Genomic DNA, 22711 nt, shown 5'->3' with positions numbered 1-22711 from the left:
CTCTCATTGTCACTGCAGGCACATGTAAAACAGCGCGCGCTCGATACCGCGCTTTAATAACGGGAACAATGCTCATCAAAGTCTGCTTATGTTCCCCCAAGTACCCAGCATGACTTTTCATATCGATCAGGAAAACGAGATAGATATCTCTCGCGTTTGACTAATGGAATTGTATCACGCTTCCGCGAAGTGCATTACGATTCTCGGAAGCGTCACGGATGTTAAGTTAAAACGATACGATAGATTTCGATTTGCCAAGCGCGAATATACATGCATTAATTCGGGAATTACATGTATTACATTCGGTTTTCCAATTTCTGCGAAGTTTAAAGTTTAAATTCAAATTGGATTTGAAAAGGATCGATTTTTAAACCCCTCTGAAGTTTGTCATTCAACATGGCGCCTTATGGAGGTGTAAGCAGATTTATTTTCTCCCATAAATCAAACATTTATCGAGAGAAAATATCCTTGTGTGCGTACGATGCTTGTAAGTAAAGAATTAATACAACAGAGGTTGTCAATTATCCCATCAATCATCTTTTATATATTAAAATTTATAACAAACACCGCGATCGAGATCGAGTCTCAACACGTACAATTAGTTACGTTACACTTTAAACCAAAGAAAAATTTTCAAGCAATCATTCGAACAGTCAACACGAATTATGCAAGGAATTGTTATCGCATTACGTTCCTTTGACCATTATCCCGTTAGCAGTTCTCTCTCTCACTCGCGTAACGTAACTTATACCCCGAAAAACAGCGGCGCGCGTCGCACCGCGTAGCGTCGCGACGCGCGCGATCGATGATCGCCGGTAGTTCGCCGGTCGACCGCGCAAGGCCATCCGGCGCCGACTTCGTGGCGGATGCGCCGTGCGAGTTGCGCGCGTGCACGTGCGGCTTACGCAGTTCGTAGTCGCGCTGTCGCGGGGACGGACGAGGCAACGTCGTATCCGTCGTCGCTCCGATCCCGCGAGGGCTTCGGTGACGCTCGCGCTCGATTCCGACGAGTACGCAAGCGAGGAGAGAGGTCGTTTGATCGAAAGGGGGAGTGAGAGGGACGAGCAGACTTCGCTCGCCAGCCCGTCGACGCACGTCGCAGAATGTTCTCCGGTCTGACGAATCAGGTGTCCACCTGGATGGGCAAGAAGCCCGAGAACGGCAGCGAGTTGCCACCCGAGCAGAAAGCCGCCTCCCCGGAGGCCGAGACCGCCGCGGATCTCGAGAAAAAGAACAACACCAGGTACGCCGTTCCGTAACTGTTCTGCCATAACCTGTATCGCTCCTCCTCGGCGCCTCACTCGGCAATAATTATCGCTGATCGGTCCGTTGACCCGCGCGTGTTTCTGCACCTTACTCGTCGCGATAACGCGCTCGCGCGTCCGTCGTAACTCTACGCGATTCACCACGGAGATCGTGCGTGCGTGCGCGCTCGTGATCGACGCACGTCACGAATGTCACCGCGCGAGCCTCGCGCGAAATCGATCCCCTCGCCGGGTAACCCCGCTCGATGAACGACGCTTCTCCCGCGAGATTCTCCCTCGTTAACGGTGATGGCTGAAAGCGGTATGATTCCGGTGCGAGTACGATTTCCGATGTCACGCGAAAAACGATTTTAAGCCGCACGACGCAACTCGCGGTGTGAGTGAATGTGTAGTGTGTGTGTGTATGCGTGTGCAATAAATAAACGTGCACTTCATTTCCGCAAGCACGTGAGCAAGCACTCGATAAAATTATAACGACTTCATTTTCCGGTTAATGGAATTTAATTGTTCAAGACTCATGACGGTCTCCGAAAATTTCCCGTGCTGCGCCAACTCGCGGGCATCGTCACGCCTGCCGTTTCATTCCGGAAATCCCTTTTTCTCACTCGCGCACGCTCCCACTGCGTAATGTTTCCTACGTCTTCCCTTGCGCATCGCGTCGCGCCGCGAAACGTCGCCGTTTAAAAGTAGCGGCACAACCTCCTTGCCGCATGCATTTTCGAGATTAGATCAATAACGCCCGACTTACGTAAAGTAGCGCGAAGCCTGATGTTTCGCGCCGATCAACGCGCGTCCGTTCGCGTTGATTCGCACTGGCGATTGATCTATTCTTTTGCAGTTCAGTGTCTTTCGCATTCTTTACTCTTTTCATTCTCCTCTTCCAATCTACAGCTTGAATAAATGTTTACTTCACCTCAAAGGCAAAAGAAAATTGAACTCAAAGAAGCAGACGCGATCAAATAGTGTCTCCAACTCGTAATCGCAATTATAGATCCAATTCTCTTTGCGTGAAAATTGCAAAATTGCGGTCTTCTTTAACGTGGGTGATCGGATGCACCATGTCGCGTGTCACGTTTAATAGGTCAGTTAGATGTAATCGCAATCGCGACGTAGAAATAGCGATGTATTTAATGAGCGAATTGCAGCGAACGCAATTTCATACGTGCGGTAATCTTGGAGCGTAACAGTTTGGTGCATAACATGCAAAGCTGCGATGTTTCATTTATAATATATGTCAGTTTATTATGACGCATTATAGTAGCAACTTATGCTTTTACTATGCAGAGGAATCACAATGTGGCCTATAGCGTTTAATAACGTATGGTATTGTCATGTACGATGAGTTGTATGATTGACACGCGTGTATAGTTAATGTCCACAGATTCATGTTCAGATTGACACAAAAAGCGCTCGCGGTAATATTAATGCGTATTGATAGGTCGTTATCAATATGCCCCATTCGGAAATGTAATCGATTGCAATTTACATGTCCTCGTAAATTTCTCTTTCTTTCTCACGTATAAATTTATCCAATATTTATTCAAAGCCTTCAAACGCTTGGAATCATTAACATAACAAAGTGATTTACCTCGAAAAATTTTTATAATAAATCGTTATTATTTTATTTTTCGTGGTATTTTATCGCGATAATTGCCCAGTTAATTTTTAACATATAAAATTGACATTGGTATTAATTTATGTTGCATATTTACTTTTCGGTAAATATTTGCATCATTTTCGTCGTGTTAGTATGAAGGAATACGCAGTAGAGCTCTCCCTCGTCTGCCTTTTCTCGCGTCTACTTTAATACGATCGTTATAACATTTTCGGATTAATACGCGCATAATGGACGATCGTATAACACGTGATAACATCACGTCGTCACAATACGTACTAATAGAAAGCTTGTGTAAACCACTAGTGAACACTTTCGCGATTTCGACGCTACTACGTCATGAGCATTTGACTACGCATTTCAACACTGTATTTACTGCAAAATCATGCGTGCACGCGTCAAATATCATTGCACACAGAACGGTCCATGCGCTTCTATGCAAAATCAATTCCGTATGATCCTGTGATGTTCTATGTTCGATCGATATCCACTTGGCGCGCACACGCTTACATGGAATTTGCGAAATGGAAACTTGCCGCGTGGCCGCTTCATTCGTGATAACATCACTCGTTTGCACTCGACAAATTATTTGCTATCAATTTAGAATCTGTCATATTTCTCTCATGTTTTTCAATCTGTCATCTTTGAAGTTTAAATATTCTGGAAAGTTTGAATTTTTTTAGTAACATTATGATGTCATTGTTTGTTAAAATATTTCACAGACTTTTTCTGTGACATATGTTTCATAGACTTTCCAAAGTTAAAAAATATGCTCTTTTGTCTCGCAGCCCAAAAGGCAATAAATTGGAAATGTTTGCCGGAGTAAAGAGTCAAATGTCCGGTTGGTTGAGTGGTGGTATACCTGGGTTAAGCCGCGGTACCGGGGCTGGTGAGGGTGAGGCTCCACCACCAACCGAGACAGAAGAGAGCCAGCCACCTCAAGAGAGCCAGACCTCCGTCGGCGAGCAAGTAAAGGATGACGATGCAAGCAGGTGAGCATCGGTATATATGATATCCATGTTTCATACTTTGTTACGTCGTTGCATACATATAGTGTAACTTTATATTATCCTTAGATCATTTCTGATGGAACAAGTTACATTAAGTAATTGAAAAAGTTTAGCAACATTTCTCAGAATGAAGAGTTACCTTTATAGCTTGTTTTCATAATATTCTATCCAGCTTTATAGTTGTAAAGTAATGTTATTACGAGTTTTTCAATTCTTCTTTCAACCATTCCCATAAATTTACTTGAACAAAAAAGCGCTTTTTATAAAAGAATTATTTGAATAATACTTGATTATCAGTAGATGTTTTCGCTTTTCGTAAAAGCGCATTTTATGAAACTGTAATTTTTGAAATCCAATATTTCATATGCAACGATCCAATACTATTACGTGCGTTTGCGAACAACACGTTGTACTCGGTTACGTTGGTTAAATGATGGAGTGAACGTGGAAAATGTTTTTTTTATAGTGCGACCGGTGGTGCGGACAGCGGCCCTGCGAGTTTAGAAGGCACCCCGACCGATGACAAAAATGGACAACAGGCATTTGGTGCCGGTAAGTCCTGTTACATTAATATAGACCTAGTATGGTGTGAATAAATTTGGTGAAGATTGATAGCTGTCTCGGAAATCACTCTTGCTATCATTTACATTGTTCTCGGGATTGAAGTGTCTTACATAGTATTTTTCACGAGACTCGCCTTGGTAAATTTCCGACATACATCACTTTAAACGCGTTGATGTGCCGTTGATATGCGTCAACGTATGTTATCGTTGCAATGTTACGTAAAGTACGCCGTGTTTAAGTTACCTCTAGGTAGACAAAATTGATATATAGCGTATGTCGAATATATAACTACTCATCTCAAAAGTTCGCTCTATTCCGCAGCTTATTGATATTGCGTCCATTCACTGATTGTCAAGCACCTTGATATTAAAAAGAAAAAGCAAAGGAACAACCCTGAAAGTTGTGATCCAATCGTGAAAGTTGTGATCGTAATTTTCGGGCATTTGCACGTACTTGCCGTGATGGCAGGGAAAAATTAATTGATCCTTTAACTCTGTGACTTTCTCTAAAAATGATGAGGAGAAGTTTTAATTAAATCTACGTCTGTAAGTACAGGAGAAGATGTTGAAAAGCCTCTGTAATCGCGGCTTACATCAGCGCACTGATATCTATCGCGCAGATTGGTTTTCTTCATGGTGCAGATAGAAGAGTAACGGAATGCATAGACACACATGACGTTGTTAGTTTAACACTACAAGATTTAATTTATAGGAGTTGAAAGAGTGCGCGATATTGATCGTGGCACAGATGAAACATGTGTCTCGCATGCATTCGTTTCGATGTCCATTCATGTATGATCGTTCGTTTCCAGTCCGCGTACATCTCCACAATAGAGATTTGATTTCCTGAAATGGCTACGAAGCAACGTGCATATTCATAGCTAAAATACCTAACGGTACTTCATGCTTTACAAGCAAAAGATTTAGTATGGATTCATCGAAATAATACGATTAAAGGATGGGACATTACTGATTTATAATCAGATGCATTATCACGTGCTACGAATAATTCCGATAATCTGTCTGGAGTTTGATTGAATTAATCAATGAATGTCGAAAGAGCTTTTAAAAATTTCTGCAAATCTTTTGCTTCAAGTTTCGCAAGCGTAAGTTTTAATATTTGAAGAGCATTGTTAATTATTGTCTTGTTGTTAAAGTACTGCAAAGTCTTTAACATTTGAAGTTAATCTTTATTTAACATTGATGCATTTAATATTAAGTTTTAAAAGCTTAAAGGATTACTGTAGAAACAATATTTTTCGTAATATCCGTGGCATAGCTTTAGCATTTTATTGTTACTCAAAGCAGCTTAGGCATTTGCGTCGACAAATAATGATTTCTTTGGAAGTAGGTCGTGCTTTGTTATACTCCGTGTTTCACATAGAGAATTGATCCGCTTGCATCTCAAAAATTCGTGCTTTCGTTTGTACTTATTCAATGTTATTTTTTACTATTTTTCCCTTTCGACATTCCGAAACTTGTCGTTATGTGTCGCTATTCTTGTGTTTATGCTTTCAATTATTTTTTCATTGTTTTTTTTCTCCCATGGGCCAAGCTGATATATTTCGCATAATGATCGTATTTTATTTCGTAAGAGCACGCGGAATTCTTCAGGGGACACTTATAACGGCGCGTTCAGTGGCGTGAGAGAAAATGCTAGCATACGTTATATCGTATCGAGTAAGAAAAAGAATCGGTGAGGAAAACACAATAAGTCCGCGGAAATATTCTGAAACCTCAGCACGTCGATGCAGTCAGTCATGACTTTACGTCATGAGTGAAATGTACATATTCATCCGAATTAGAGAAACATACACATTTTTATATACATAAGTAAACTTTCGGCAAGGTGCATTCTCGGAATTTCCGAGAGTGAAACTGCAGAAACAACGGTGCTTAAAGAAAGTTTTTATGAGTACACGTGGATAAAGTAAACTCAGAGAAAAATTTGTATCAATGTACGTTTACTTATTTAGATTCGTTTTACTATCAGTCGAGTCTGAGGTAAAATTACGCATGATAAGCTGCTGTAGTATTCGCATTGTATAATAATATTACTCGCTTGTTTTTTTGGTATAATATTAATCTGTATCAATTTATAAGGAACAGTTGGGATTTTAGTGCAGTGATCAAAGCATATAATTTTGATAATGATATTTAAAGGAAGAGTCTTTTTAAGAAATATTGAAATTTCATATGCAAATTCTATGCACGTATGGACATTTTAGTAAATGAAAAGTCCTTTAAATTACCTGACCGGTTTATTAGTAACAAGCGCTGGTCAATTTCTCTTGAACACCGCTCCTTTGAGTACACATACAATTAAATCACCATATACTCTCACAGAAAATTCGATTTCTGCCGGGAATGGTTATCTATACGTTTATGCGCACATGATACAACGTATCGGCGGTCGTATCTTCTTTCTGTTCTCCCGAGGGGTTGCCTTTGTATCATTCATGCACCCTTTATCTCGTGAACTTTTTTGTACGTGAGTCCGAGAGCGCCATCATAGATATCATACTCTGAAATTATATGTACCCTTTAGGGAGGTCTCTTTGGGAAGAGCGTTTTCTCTTTCTCCTGATTCGAAAATGACCCTAGTCGTATATAACTCACTGTCGTTTGTAAATAATGGAAGGACAGATATCCAGGTGCTTGCATTAAAATCTACTCACATAAGATAAACCCCGCTGTGTATATAATGTTGAAACATAGCTGCTCTTCTTTAAGTCGTCTTTTTACTTCTCATTACAAAATGCATCGTATCTGTTTGTGGAATAAAGTGTGTCCACAGTCTCCATTCATTTTAAATATTCTTCTCTTGTCTCATCTGCGAATTGTTTCCGCAAGTACGAGAGAAAACGTTATTTCAATCCTTCCTGTGGGAGTTATCTTCATATCTCTCAAATATTAACAGTGCCTTAGTGGTTGTACATTGCTGTTTTGTTATTACATAATTTCTATATTTTATGCACAATCGAATGTCTCTTTTGATCTGTTGTCTGTGACAATAATGTTTCCCGCGCGTTCGTTTCGCGAGTGATTCGGAAAACGAAGCGAAAAACGGAAAACGTTTGATTCTAGCGTTTTTGCGCTTTGCGTGCAACTCGTTGAGGCGTTTACAATGGTATTATCGAGAATCGCGCTTTCATCAATACTTTGTCGACCGGTCTTACAGACAAAGAATAAGTCACAAAGGCAAACGCTCAAAGTGGAAAAGCGTGCTGATAGAAATTTTCCCTTGGATAGCTTCTCTTTTCATAAATTGCCCGGTGCAAAAATGTACGCAGAGAGTCGGAATCCTCAAACATTAGTAGGATAGCTTGGTGTATTTGATCACTTTGAAAATTTGCACGAAGGTCGGTCGAGTTGGAATATTTGATGAGGTTTAAAGCTGCGAGACTACGCGAAGAGTCCGGATATTTCTGCGCTCCGAGATGCGTTTTATATAAATATGTAAATGATATCCATAGTGACCGCGTAAATGCATCGCGTTTAAAGATTTACGGTACGCAAGTGCAAGCTGTAATCGGAGCAAATACCTCTGTCTTTATTCACCGAAACAAATGGATTCGCCGCATGGATTTCGCGAGAGGCTTTACGCAAACAAGGTACAACACAGCATTGTATGGTTCCCATCGATCCAATCGAAGCATCGGCCCGTGAAATTTGCACTTTAGCGTGGAATTCTGGCGTCCGCTGGAATAGTAACTATAACGCAAATACAATTGATTGTAAAAGCTCTTTATACGGTACTTATATCATACAAACAATAAAATATTAATGTATCTGCTGGAATATTTATTATGAATCAAGAGAGCATGCTCTTGAACATTTATCAAAAATTAGAAATTTATTTAATATTGATGCTGCAAGTACTTAAATATTTACAATAGGATTTATCTACCATACTTTACCATACTTTATTTGCTTGTAATTTCTAATAAAATATATTAAGTTACAGGATATTTAGTTTTCAGTTGTTTTAACGATTTACAAACGCATCAACACTTTATTAGAAAACAAAAGCGTTTATCGTACAGATCATCGTTCTCGTTGCGAAAAGTACCCGCTGTGAATGAGCAATTACTGCACAAAAGTGCAATTTCCGTAGCATCTACTCAGGAGGCATCATAGGAAATACAAATCGAGAAAATGCAAGTTCCACGGCGTGCATGAGATATAAACGAATCCCGATATTCTCGACTTTCGATATTGTCGGCTTCTCTCTTTCAATCTCACGATTTTGCGATATTCTCTCGTTCATCATTGCAGCATGAATTGAGCAGAGATTAACAAGATAGAGAGTGACAAACGCTGAATGAGAGAGGAAAGAAGCGGACTGGACAGATTCGTCCTTGGCCTGGCATGTTCACATATACCTGGGTACTTACAAGTAACACTACCCAAGTGTCACACGCCGATTTTGATAAGCTTTGAATATGTTGTTGTCTAGGTCAAAATATGAGATACATATTTTTTTATATCGGCCCGTTTTGCCATTAAGGGGGTGAAACACCCTCTTGAAAAAAATCGGGTTTTATATTTCTTAGCGAATACCGTCGAAACAATAAAACATATAAGAAAAAGTTTCAAGTAAAAGTTTTATGGATTCTAATGTACTTTATAACAGTGCGATCAGATTTTTCGAAAATGTCATATTTTTCTAAATTCCTTTCCCCCTCCACAATTTTTGAAAATTTTAAAATTTATCTTTCAGCAAAACTTCAAGCATATTTAACGACAATTCAACCATACATGATAAGGTCATATTCTGAAAACGCATTTTTCAAAAATAAGCTAAAAGTACCTCTATATCGCTACATACGCGCCCCGTCCGTATTCTCGTATTTAATACGCTAGTTACTCCTGGCAACAGTTTTTTCGCACAGAGATAACAATGAAGTCGGGGGATTACTTTTAATTAACAAAATAAGTCAGGTTCTCGCCCTCTGCCGGACCCAGAAATAGTCAACGTAGAGCTGACAAGAAAATTTTACTTTTTTTATTTTTTTCAATATTTCTAAATTTGTTTGTTTTCTCTATAATTGCATATATACTAACATTTCTTATAAATCTGATTGCACTGTTATAAAGTACATTAGAATCCATAAAACTTTTTCTTATATGTTTTATTGTTTCGACGGTATTCGCTAAGAAATATAAAACCCGATTTTTTTCAAGAGGGTGTTTCACCCCCTTAATGGCAAAACGGGCCGATATAAAAAAATATGTATCTCATATTTTGACCTAGACAACAACATATTCAAAGCTTATTAAAATCGGCGTGTGACACTTGGGTAGTGTTACTTGTTAGTCGAGTATAATCGGTGTCAAATGAACTATCGCGAAAAGTACTATACGCGTGTCCAAGATTAAGCGTCTATTAAAAAAGCAATAGATTTCGATCGGTTATAGCATCCTTTTACAATTCAGGATCGATTTGATGCACGAACGGTCTCGATTGTTCTCATTCGCTGAAGATGAATTGAAAAGCTGCCATACTTCTCCTAATATCTAACAACCGATTCTCTCGCTAATTTCAGCTCGCTTCGTTGATTACGCATAAATCTCAAAGAGAAAGTGCGCACCGCGAACGTTCCAATCTAGAGAACAGTAATCGCAGTATGCAGATTAATCCGGCGAAGATTAAAGGGAAGTGGTGATCGCGAGCGAGAAACGGAGAGAGAAAGGCATAGGATGAGTACGCTAGTAGCCGAGGATGGTCGGTACATGGTACAAAGGGGTGAAAGAGAGCAACCGTTGCGTGTGTCCTTGGCCCGGGGCGGACCAGACACCTTGATCCGGCTGTGTTTGAACTCCACCTGATCCTGGACGAACCACCGCCGCGCAAAAGGAGTATCAAGGTCGTTAAAAGCGTTTCCATCCATCGTCCCGTCCGTTTCATCGGTCCGGAACCGTTGATGATGTGTGGCAGCAGAACGCGAGTGGGTGGATTCCCGGCCGCCGAAACGTTCCGCGGTACGAGTATAACCAGATCCAGTCAGCAAGTAGCCGTCCTCCGCGTCGTCGAGGGGTTGGACCCCCATCTTCGTCGATCAATACGGGCACTCCCCCGCAGCCTCCCTTCGCGACTGACTCTTCCTTCCTTCCTTCGGAAAATCAACGACTACGATATAACCGCAGCTTCCCGGTCGCTCCATTTCCTCTTCGTTGATTTGTCTTTTGCTCGTCCGCCAGATTTCGGGACGTAGCTTGGCCAGCTCGATTTCGATGGACGACACTTGTGTGTATTTGTCAACTGTGTCGATACGGTTTATTTCCGTTTTGGATGAGATTTTGATTTTGACGTACGGTTCGAGACGAGGAGAAAAACAGCTCACCCTCTCCGCATTTTTACGTTTTACATTTTATTAAAGATGAAGATATAGGTACTGCATGTACTAGCGTTCATGTACAATTTTTGTGAAATATTTAAAGGATATTTCGAGCACCATCGACTTTCTTTCTTGACTCTCCGCGCTCTTTTGTTCGATTGTTGGAAATATTTTTGATTCGTTTGCGAGATTTCAAAGGTACCCTGATTTCTTCTCGTAGACCCAGAGGCGAGATTCTTTTTCACTGTTTTTATTTAGAATAATATAAAATATATTCCTCATACATTATTCAATTTGCAACGAGTATATTCTTTTTCCTCTCTACAAAAATTTCAGCTATTATAAATAAAATATATGAAAAATTTTTAATATTAGAAGATCCACAGGTTTACAAGTCCTTTTAAAATAATACGCGTATTAGTTTAAAGGGAATGTACGTAACTAAAGATAGTATAACTAATATATTATTCAATATCAGTATTTTAGAAAATATTTCAATAATAATTTTCTTTGTAATTTAAGTTCTAAATGCTTATTTCTTTTCCTCTCATAATTATCTGGTTGTGATGATTTACGGATAAAGTCAATTAGCATTGCAAAGTTTCATTTTGCTAAATGGTGCGAGATGCGTTGCGAGAAAGCTTTCTTTCTCCTGTAAAAGAATGTTCATGACTTTTTAACTAGGCCAGGCTAGAGTTCACATCGATCCTTTCCCATAAGAGGGCTCGCACTCTTGCACTCACGAGGTCCTAGGGAAAACATTAAACGACTACGAGAAGATTATACCGAGTCGCCGTAGAATCGTTACCATACCAATCAAATTTAACATGTAATTAAGCACCGCGATGGTAGAGAAACACTCTCGAGTGCGATATCAGAAATACTATTTCTGTCCTGGATGTTTAAGATCTGCCCCGGGGAACTCTCAATAATCAGTTTTGCCGGGTTCCGATGCATCGATTAAGCGATGCGACGCATTCCGATAGACTATCGATCCCGCTTTTTAATATCGGCTCCTGAAAATCTACTTTTTTGTTTGCGCAGAGAGGGCTTTAAGCAGTCCCGAAGTGTCTTCTTTGCATTTCGCTTATTGAGATTACCATAAATTTAATGAGTTAGGTTCGTAATAAAAATTTGGTCGGTAATGAAAATCGTCACAAATGAAGCATTTAAATCTAGTCCAATTAATTAACAAACTGCAAAGTTTGTCACAGAAAAACTTATATAAATGGATTGCGCTATATGTTAATTACCTTTATAAAGTAACAAACTTTGCAGTTTGTTAATTAATTTAAACCATACATGAAATTTATAGAAACATTAACATACACACACACACACACACACACAATAAAGCTTTATATTAACGGAAAATTCATAATTACTCTAATAAAAAATTAATTAACGATAATACTCTTTTTAATAATTGAAATACTTTGAAATAGTTTGAAATAATTAATGTAATATCACTCTTTTTAACAATACTTAATGATCCGAATTTAATTATCTCACACTCAGATTATTAAAGTTTCACAGTTTGCTTCGGAAAAAATCGAAAAAAAATGAGCGGGTCATCAGCTCGGAAATATGCAAACGCACTTCTTTCTTTAACTTGCGATCTCGTAGAGACTTTTAAACGAAGGAATGCTCGCAATTGAAACGCGGTTCACCACCGATTCCTTGACTGCAGAATAACGCGTCAAGTTCTTCTCGATCATGAAGCTATTGTTAGGGAACAACACGAAGATCGGAACATAATCCTATTGCGCTCTTCTCATTTCTCATAGCGATACCGCAGATCATTTTCCATCTGCTTTAACCGACTGTCCGACGATAAATCGAGTGTACGGCGATAAAGCGCTGCAGACGCTTCTCTATAGAGAACCATGAGGTCTATTTATAGGATGAATATGGTTTTATACGTTTATTAAATGGTTTTCGAGTGGAAGCGAAGAGTCCTTCGTATCTCTTATCTGTTCTGTCGTACCATCTCCTCGACAGTTCCTTCGCGGTGTCGCGTGATTTAACACGAAATATATATCGTCGGATTCTTTGCTCCGAAAAGATTGCCGGCGAGACTACTGTTTGATTCTGAGAAAGAGTACGAAAGCAAAGAGTGAATTTTCGGTCAGGTGAATTTTCTCTCAGAGAAGGTGAGACCGACCCAAGCGCGATAGGTGGTAATTCAAGGTCAAACTTTGATTAAGCACCAGCCGGCACGTCATATAATTTCGGAGCTCTCATAATTTTAATTCCGCGGGTTGCTCTTTATCGTTTTATCGGAAGATGAATGCAATTATTCTCGATAGTTTAATTTTGCAGGTATATCGTTACAAGTGTTATCAAAAATGCAACGCGTGTGCCGCTTCATATACGTACTTGATAAACGTCATCGCGTGTGTATACTTTATCAAATCATTTTTGCATGCATGGCGCTGTTGGACAAGTACATCGTTATCAGATAGTAAGAGACATCGACAGTTTAACAGCTGTTAATGTCATAGCATTATATATTGCGTGGTAGACCCGAGCTGTTATTAATGGGTCGAAGAAGCACTATTTTGGTCATAGCGCGCTTTTCTTTATGGTTGTTCTTAAACGCTGCTATCCTTCCGATATATTGCACAATTATCGATGTCATAAGCCGGGAATGTGCCGGATGAGAGCTTATGACATAAGAATTATGTTATTATCGTAAAAAGGTTCCATGAATATATGTGACTTTTCTGATTAAAACATACCCGAGGATAACATAATGAAACAAAATTAAGATAATTTCTCTTGCGTCTGAATAATAGAACAAGTTTTGTTCTACGTATTATATTATACGGTATAGTTCATTGTTCTTACTCTTCAACTGTCATAGTTCTGTGTGTAGTTTAACATAATCGAATTCACTCCGTTGTCGAAGTAGATATTACATTGAAAACATGTGTGAAAAATACAGAAGAATAAAATATTTTCCTTATTATATATGTCTAATGTTAAGCTAATCTAATATTAGCAACAGATTGCATGAAAAAGTGTTCTAAAAATCAAACTTCTAGCCTGAGAAATATTTTAGTCTTAAATTTGAAACTCTTTTTTCCAGTATGAGTGTAATGTCACTAATGGATTACATAGCAATATATAAAAGATACATTGATATTTTATCAACGCATTTTACTTCAGTTGCACAAGTTATCAGCAAATAGCAGTACGCCGGCTTTCGCACGTGTCTTCTTCTCTCCTGACACCGCCTAAGTGACTGTGTGAACTGTGTTCATACCAGTGACATATAACACGGGATTTCTCATCACGTCTATACCGAAGTTCGCGCAGAAGTTTATTCACTGGCATCGCCGTCGGTCAGACGAACTTTTCGAAACTTTCCGTCAAGCGACGACGTCGACGAATTTTCCCTCGTTGCTCTGAAATTCGCTCTAGCTCGTCGAAATAAAACAGACCAGATAGTTAACGTACAGATATCGCGATATTAACCTCCATTAAGTTAGCCCCCCCACCAGCGCCAAATTTGACCTGACCAACATTAAAATTAAGTGCTAATTAGGTGCTAATTAGGTGCTAAGGTCCGAAATTAGGTGCTCAAATCGTTTAGCAGAAAATTAAATTTGAATTGGGGAGGGCTGCCTTAACATTAAGTTAGCCCCCCCCCCACATATAACAAAATATAATTAAAAAATCTATTGTGCAATAATTAGGTGCTAATTAGGTGCTCTAAGAATTCATTAAGATATATCCAAAAAACATTTTTTAATAGGACTTTACTCTTGTACGGCAAGTCCGCCCGACGTTTAAGGTCGAAATTCTTCCATACGAAATGAGCACCTAATTCCGCAGTTAGATATCTTAAAATAACGTTAAAAAAGGAATATTTCGGCACCATTAATTATCGAGCACTTAATTTTATAATGGGACTTTACTCTTGTACGGCGTCAGGTTCGCGCGACGTTAAGTCCGAAATTCTTTCATACGAGACGAGCACCTAATTCCGCAGTTAGATATCTTAAAATAACGTTAAAAAAGGAATATTTCGGCACCATTAATTGTCGAGCACCTAATTTTGTAATGGGACTTTACTCTTGTACGGCGTCAGGTTCGCGCGACGTTAAGTCCGAAATTCTTTCATACGAGACGAGCACCTAATTCCGCAGTTAGATATCTTAAAATAACGTTAAAAAAGGAATATTTCGGCACCATTAATTGTCGAGCACCTAATTTTGTAATGGGACTTTACTCTTGTACGGCGTCAGGTTCGCGCGACGTTTAAGTCCGAAATTCTTTCATACGAGACGAGCACCTAATTCCGCAGTTAGATATCTTAAAATAACGTTAAAAAAGAAATATTTCGGCACCATTAATTGTCGAGCACGTTATTTTTGATTATTTGTTTTGTGTACTTTGATTGCATGACCTGCACAAACATAAAGTAAAATTGAAAAATTAAATGCTGAAATGTTTTAGTATTGAAATACTCTTATTAATATTACATTAATACATATAAGCGGTGAATATGTGTGAAACTCGTTTTCTTTGGCAGAATTTCGGACTTAACCGTCGAACGAACCTGACGCCGTACAAGAGTAAAGTCCCATTACAAAATTAGGTGCTCGACAATTAATGGTGCCAAAATATTCCTTTTTTAACGTTATTTTAAGATATCTAACTGCGGAATTAGGTGCTCGTTTCGGTTTGCCGAATTTCGGACCTAAACGTCGAGCGAACTTGACACCGTACAAGAGTAAAGTCGCATTATATAATTAGGTGCTCGACAATTAATGGTGCCGAAATATTCCTTTTTTAACGTTATTTTAAGATATCTAACTGCGGAATTAGGTGCTCGTTTCGGTTTGCCGAATTTCGGACCTAAACGTCGAGCGAACTTGACACCGTACAAGAGTAAAGTCGCATTACAAAATTAGGTGCTCGACAATTAATGGTGCCGAAATATTCCTTTTTTAACGTTATTTTAAGACATCTAACTGCGGAATTAGGTGCTCGTTTCGATTTGCCGAATTTCGGACTTTAACGTCGCGCGAACCTGACGCCGTACAAGAGTAAAGTCGCATTACAAAATTAGGTGCTCGACAATTAATGGTGCCGAAATATTCCTTTTTTAACGTTATTTTAAGATATCTAACTGCGGAATTAGGTGCTCGTTTCGTATGGAAGAATTTCGACCTTAAACGTCGGGCGGACTTGCCGTACAAGAGTAAAGTCCTATTAAAAAATTTTTTTTGGATATATCTTAATGGATTCTTAGAGCACCTAATTAGCACCTAATTATTGCACAATAGATTTTTTTAATTATATTTTGTTATATGTGGGGGGGCTAACTTAATGTTAAGGCAGCCCCCCCCCCATTCAAATTTAATTTTCTGCTAAATGATTTGAGCACCTAATTTCGGACCTTAGCACCTAATTAGCACTTAATTTTAATGTTGGTCAGGTCAAATTTGGCTCTGGTGGGGGGCCTAACTTAATGGGGGTGCGATATTACGCTGTAATCACGATCAATAAATTTTGTCAGTAAGACATCAATTTTTGGCAGATTTTTCTCCGGAGTTGCTTGCAACTATTACATGTCTATTCACGAAAGAAAAAAATTGTGTCCGCGTTACAATATCGTTCAGAAACAGAAAATTTTGGCTTGACTCTTTCGCCGCAGTTCTCGATTTCGTGCCAAAATCACTCGACCTCACAGAAATGTTGCATACAATGATGCATCCTCTGCGGCAAATTCCGCAATTTCGACGGAGCGACAAATTATCTCGGTGTGACAAGCACGACTGTGATACTTGGCACTTGTTTAGCGGTTTCCGGTTGCCTAAGCGGGAGAGCCCAAACTCTCGCTGAATATAATCCTGATTCCAGAATATAATCCTGGCGCTAATTATTCGATGCGTTCGCATCCTGCCAACACGTTAGGAGCAATTATGAAACGTTGCGGTGTACCCAAAGCGCCGCAATCCGATGTACGCGTGCTTTACGATCCGATTCGTTCTGTTCAACGATCGTCCGCTCACAGCAGCCAGATAGAAATAGATAGGAGAGGTAGCAGCGCGAATCGAAGCGCCTCAATCCGGTTGATTAAATTGCTGAGCTATCGAGTGTACGAGCTACGCGCCGTCTGTATTCTCGTCTGTGTTAATGACGCTATGTAAATTTCCAAGGGGTTTCGCGCGGATAATTCAAATATCTCCCAGATAAAAGGCGCGGCGTCATTTTATCGCACGGCTATGACGCGATTATGGTGTAACGTAGCTGTCGTGAGGCATGTAAAAAGAATATGTGTCCCTCATGTGAAAGCGCGACTTAACTTAGGTATTCTAGTTTCGTTTCTATGGCTCGTATAAAACGACCCGTCGCACGAGCGTCGCGGCCTCATTCATGAATTTTCCGCGAGTTTCCTCGTCAGTCATTTGAGCTTTTACTACCCGTCGCCTCTCCACGTTCGCTTAACTGGGCAAGCATTATGCTTGTATATCGCATTAACGCCTCTTACCTACAACGCGCTGGATTGCGAAAATGTGATTATTTGCGGCCGCGACAATGTTATTCAAGTATCTCCCTTGTTAGAATTCCGTAACTTATAATTCAGATTGTATAAACGGGATTAAGTTCGAGATCGAAGTTGACTACGACCGACGATCATCCCGAGTGGAAATCTCCGCGGCAATGCGTTCGCGGCATTTCGCGGGAGACCAATTATGCTGTTGCTGCGAAACCGCTTCTGGAATGCTTTAGATTACGAGCAAATTACGTCGACATGCTGGCGCGTACGACGCTCGGCGACATGGCAGTTTCAAACGCAGAAGCCGAAGATCACGACCGAACGACCTTTCCCACAAATTGTTAAAGCTATAAGGTGAACTGTTTTCCACTTTATAGAAAGAGTAAATGTCAGTGTAACTTACGGCTCTTACAATATAAGGGCAAATGCTATTACATTTATATGCAGTTTAAAAGACAATATTGCATCACATATCTGCTGTATATAGCGTGTATGATACGGCAATATTTTGCAGATAGACATTATTCTACTTTTTATTTTCTCTAATGGTGAAATGTACTGCGATCCATTTAGTTGATATTCCAGCATTGTTCGCATATTAGGCATATGAAGCGTAAAATGAGATAACGCACAGGAATGGGAGTTTTCCCTTTGGTATTTTTTAACCAGGCACATCCTACGTAGTTTTAACCACAAATTACGAAACAAAGAAAAATATTAACAAAAAGAGATCAAAGAAAGAATAAAAATTGTGATATATTAAATAGATAGTACGGCGTATTACAACAGCACATAGCGACAGCCTTTACATTTTTTAAAATATATTTTATTTCGCGCGATTGAACTGTAATAAATGACAAAACCAGAATTTCCGGCAAAAGAGTCTCGTGAGAAATCTACTTGACGTATCTAGGTTGGAATGAACTAGTGACTTTGCGCCTTAATTCGGAAGCATCATGCGATTTCGCAGTTATTCGGTTGAAAATTTATCTTTTCGGATTAGCTTTTTTCTACTTTTAACAATCTTTTAAAAAGAATTAAATATTTAATAATTGGAAGTTTTTTCGAGAACACAAACAGATCTTCAAGCTCCTTCGGTGCGTGCGAATTAACGGCAAGAGTAACAACTTCTCTCTCATGAACGCCGCATTTGTTCTCATTTTGCTTTTCCTGTTCTGCCATCAGTTTCCACGAAGGCACTGGCAGGCGCAAAGAGCCTCGGTGGATTCTTGTACAGTGCCGTTAACAAGGCCGGGAAGACCGTGGTGGAGGCCAGTGCGAAGATCAAGAAGACCGTCGAAGAGAACGTGAGTTTTTTCATTGTCATTTTAATCCTATAAGTGCGCCAATTAATCCGCCTCCAATGACTCGCGTCGCCACCGTCATCCCGACGATTTAAATTGGCCGGAGTGATATCCCTCTGAGATTTGTTTCAGTGTGACGTGCTATTTAACGGGATTTACATGAATTGTGCACAATTTCGACGAATATCTTGTTGAGAGATAACGCGCAACGCGATTATTTTCAGTAACACTTTCTAGAAATCATGGATCGTTTTATCACAATTTTATTTCGAAAACTTTTGAATTTTGCACTATCTTTTTTACACATACATAAATATGTAACTGCATAGCTATTTACTTGTGTTACGTACGCAAGTGGGTCAATAGCAGCTTTAATAATAATCTTGTCTAGGCAATATTTTCGCGTTTCGCGTATCAAAGTATTCTCAAATTTTGCATTAGATGTATTGGTCACGTGTACGTTCATGGATAAATTTGAGATACATGAAAGGATATTGAGCAAAAGAGCTAGACCAAGATCGAAACGTACGTACCAGCATTCTTTTGTAGGTACAGGGTAACTTATTTGTGCGATTTTCCGTTTTCCTCTTCGTTTTTGCCCTTGAGAGATTCGAAAGCTCCATGGTAGTTTCTTTTTACCAGTACTGCGCTCTTTGTTGGTGTCGATATCGGCTCGTAGGATTTATGCCTTCGTAATAGCACGGGCTGATGTATGTACGGCGCGTGCATATCCAATGTATAATAGAAAACGACGTTCCCACGAGAATTCGGTAAGCACATAAACCACAGTCGCACTTCTGTAAGCGCAGTGCATAATCGCGCATCGCATATGCGTTACGGAAATGAAACCCTTAGCCTTTCGTGTTGTCACACAGTGTGACTTTACTCGTAAAACTTTCACTCGTAATCGAGAATACAATATTCCAAGCACGATAAACGCAATAATTCAAATTAATAAGGTAACTTTGCAAACTCGTTACATTTTTTGTGGAGAAGTCTTAAACTTATCGTTTAATAAAATATGCGTTAATATTTGGCGATAGCAGCAGTCTAAGGTTGCTGTTTCTCAACCATTGATGAATTGGCGCGTCTGTTCGCGCAGGATCGTGTCTTCTGCGTTCACCTCGTTGTCGCCGACTATGGAACTCGCATCGATCAGAAAGTCTACTGTCGTTCGCGTTGATGCATGCATTTTGTGCATGTGGACCGAAATAGACGAGCATACGAAAGGTTCTTTGGTATCAGCAAACGCTTGCAGTATATGACGTGTGATCATTGAGCGAACACACCAGATTTCGTATGCATCTTTTTCTCAGTTTGCATTGGTCGTTTGCATTGAGCGTGGTCGCTACATCCAACCGCGGAAGCCACTTTAGCGTTTTGGCTACTGTTTTGGATATTGAGATTTTTCACAACCGCCTCTCGATTTTCGGATGGACGTATCGACGGACGGGCGATGCAGATTCGCGAGTCAAAGCACGAAACTCGTCATCCGAGATTTGGGTCATCGAAATGCACCGCTGATTTATCCCCTCTCTCTCTTTCCTCCCGTGTTTTCCGCGCAACAATGATTTTTCCTTGGCGTGTCGCGAATAAAGAGTCACGCTAGTCGGATTTATTGCAGTACATGATCGTTTCGTTAAGCATCAGTTTCTCTTGCCAGGCTATTAGTCGCGCCATTAGCTTTGACCAAGCTGTTTAACTCTTTGTAGCGTATTAATTCGCACATAGTAATTTATTGTAATGACTCTGACGCAAAGTAATGAATCAGTTAATTAGCGATCTATTACAAATTCATCATAATTAGGTATGAAATAATAATGCACGGTTTGATTGGTATACACGGGCATTTGCTTCATTTGGAATTTCCGCTCTAATAACGTATCATATATTTTATATCGTTAATTTGTGTGAAAAATCTCGCGAGGGCGTTAGCGACTTTCGTCGGCAAGTTGAGATCTGTCCATATAGAGTAACCAGATTTCGATAAGTAGTAAATCGACATGAGACAAATGGATGAATCTGTTTTTTTTTCTGACTTTTTATGTGTCTCCACGCGAAACGTTACAGCAGTGATTTACAGTTTTCGCCACGACCATCATGTCTGATATGAGGACGGACACGTGATATAATTTCTCAAGAGGCTGCGATGTGCACCATGATGTATGCGCCACGCGTAACTCGTTGCAGCATCCGCTTGTCCCGAGGTGATCTTCGATTACAGTTGCACATATGCGTGTCACAGAGACATCGCACGTCATCTGATTACGTTGACGCTCTTGTCACCATTGATACAATTAACAAAAGACAAAAGTACTATAATGCATTATAAAATTATAAAAATTATTGAATTATAAAAAATTTAAATAAAAACTGTTTTGAAAAATGTGGATGGAAATATAATAAAAAATAATTACATTTTATTCAAATTACTTATTTTTAAAGATCGTATTTATTACGTCGCTTTTAAGTGTTATGTGCAGTTATCTAACAATTATGTGCATTAATCTAATAGTAATTTAATCACTATTATCGTAAACGACTTTAATAATACATTGATTGATAATTTCGATGCTTACTCTAATTTTTATTTTAGTCATAAATTTATATAGCACACAGGCATACAGGATATTTATAGAAAGCGTAAATTCGCACGTATAACTCACTTTATGTTATTATTAAATACCATCGAGCATGTATTATCGTCGACTGCTGAACGGAATAGACATTATAATGTGACAAATGTCGGCAAAACGTCACGTGATCTCGTCGAACGTATAACGAGCATTCAGAAATATGGAATTGTAGAAACATTATTGTACTCTCTCGAGCATAGAAATTATACGCGCTTTTCATATCGTTCGCGATACGCCATGATCAATTACAACCAGCGGTATTGATGGGAACATTCGTTTTATTAACGATATTGGTATCGTTCAATCGTTTTATTCACAGCGATATTGTTAGGCCGAATTTCGTTGAACCACCATTTATTTAAAGGTGATGTGTTTGTTCATCTGAAATTAATGTTAGAGTTTTTCTAGTTGAGTTGCATCAATTCGTATTTTATGGTATTTTATTTGAATAAAGTTTCTAAATGTGTCTTATATACATGTATAAAAACACTGGCTTTAAAACGAGCAACTTATATCTCGTTCTTGCAAATATATATTCTCAAGTCGATTATTGTTACGTCTTCTGAAAAAGGTGACGTTCTCGACCCAATTTTGTTTATTGGACATTAAAGCAGGATGACTCCACTGCTCTCCCTTGTTTGCGCGGATCTTCCATTACGTTTTATGAAATCGCGTGCATTTGATTCTGATGTACCTTTAGATATCTCGTTGATATTACGTAGCAGACAATGATATAGAGAACTTTTCGAAACATGTGTTGTCGCAGATACAATCGCGTCGACATATGACAAGATTCTATGGACTCGTCGGTTATCGCGTGTTTCATTATTGAATTATCTAGGCACGAAGCAAGTGACAATCTTCGCAGATTGTTATTATTGTTGAAAAAACAACGTATTTGCAACTTTATTCTCCAATCAAATACCTTGTATTCAATTTATTTATGTTGCAACGTATATTATTAGTTTAATGTTAAATTAGATTTATCTACGATTGCTGGCCTTGCTTGTCTTGCGATGCGAATCACAACGTTTCGTTGTTCATTTTATTTTTTAACTTTTTATTATTTTATTATTTTATTATTTATTATTTTTTAATTTAATTCCCTACACGTGTATCCTCATTTTGTTCAATGTTTTCTTATCAAGTATATTCAGACAAATTCGCTTTTATTTTTCGGTTCAATAAGCAATTATAAAAATGTGAAATTATAAATATCGATACGTTGCAGATATTTATGTAATGATATCTACCCTTTTATTCTGCATCGCCGCAGGTGTTATCTTGTACATAAAAGATTTAATTATCCATTTTGTCGTTCGCAGACACCGTCTGTTTGCGTCTTTATTTTTATTAGTTAGGATCTCCGAAACAAAATTTATGCACATCACGTACATTGTCGATCACGATGCCGTTATTTCTTCATGATACGTATAGCTGCTTCTGCTTTATATCATGATCAA

General features: G+C 39.1%; 1 protein-coding gene across 2 annotated transcripts in view; it reads left to right on the top strand.

Moving 5' to 3' along the window:
• The first annotated feature begins 888 nt into the window (after positions 1 to 888).
• The window catches only part of LOC105282530 (synapse-associated protein of 47 kDa), a 64431-nt gene continuing 42608 nt past the window's right edge, over positions 889 to 22711 (top strand). Inside the window, exons 1-4 of one of the 2 annotated variants that reach the window (XM_011344552.3) lie at positions 889 to 1243; positions 3669 to 3872; positions 4357 to 4442; positions 18494 to 18615. In XM_011344552.3, the coding sequence (XP_011342854.1) occupies positions 1104 to 1243; positions 3669 to 3872; positions 4357 to 4442; positions 18494 to 18615 (552 nt within the window). In that variant the 5' untranslated portion in view covers positions 889 to 1103. The remainder of the gene's footprint in view (positions 1244 to 3668; positions 3873 to 4356; positions 4443 to 18493; positions 18616 to 22711) is intronic. The other variant, XM_011344553.3, reaches the window with a different exon arrangement.

The sequence above is a fragment of the Ooceraea biroi genome, chromosome 4, assembly GCF_003672135.1.
Source record: "Ooceraea biroi isolate clonal line C1 chromosome 4, Obir_v5.4, whole genome shotgun sequence".
Classification (NCBI taxonomy): domain Eukaryota; kingdom Metazoa; phylum Arthropoda; class Insecta; order Hymenoptera; family Formicidae; genus Ooceraea; species Ooceraea biroi.
Note: the sequence above shows the minus strand (reverse complement) of the source record. Positions and strands in the feature narration are given on the sequence as shown.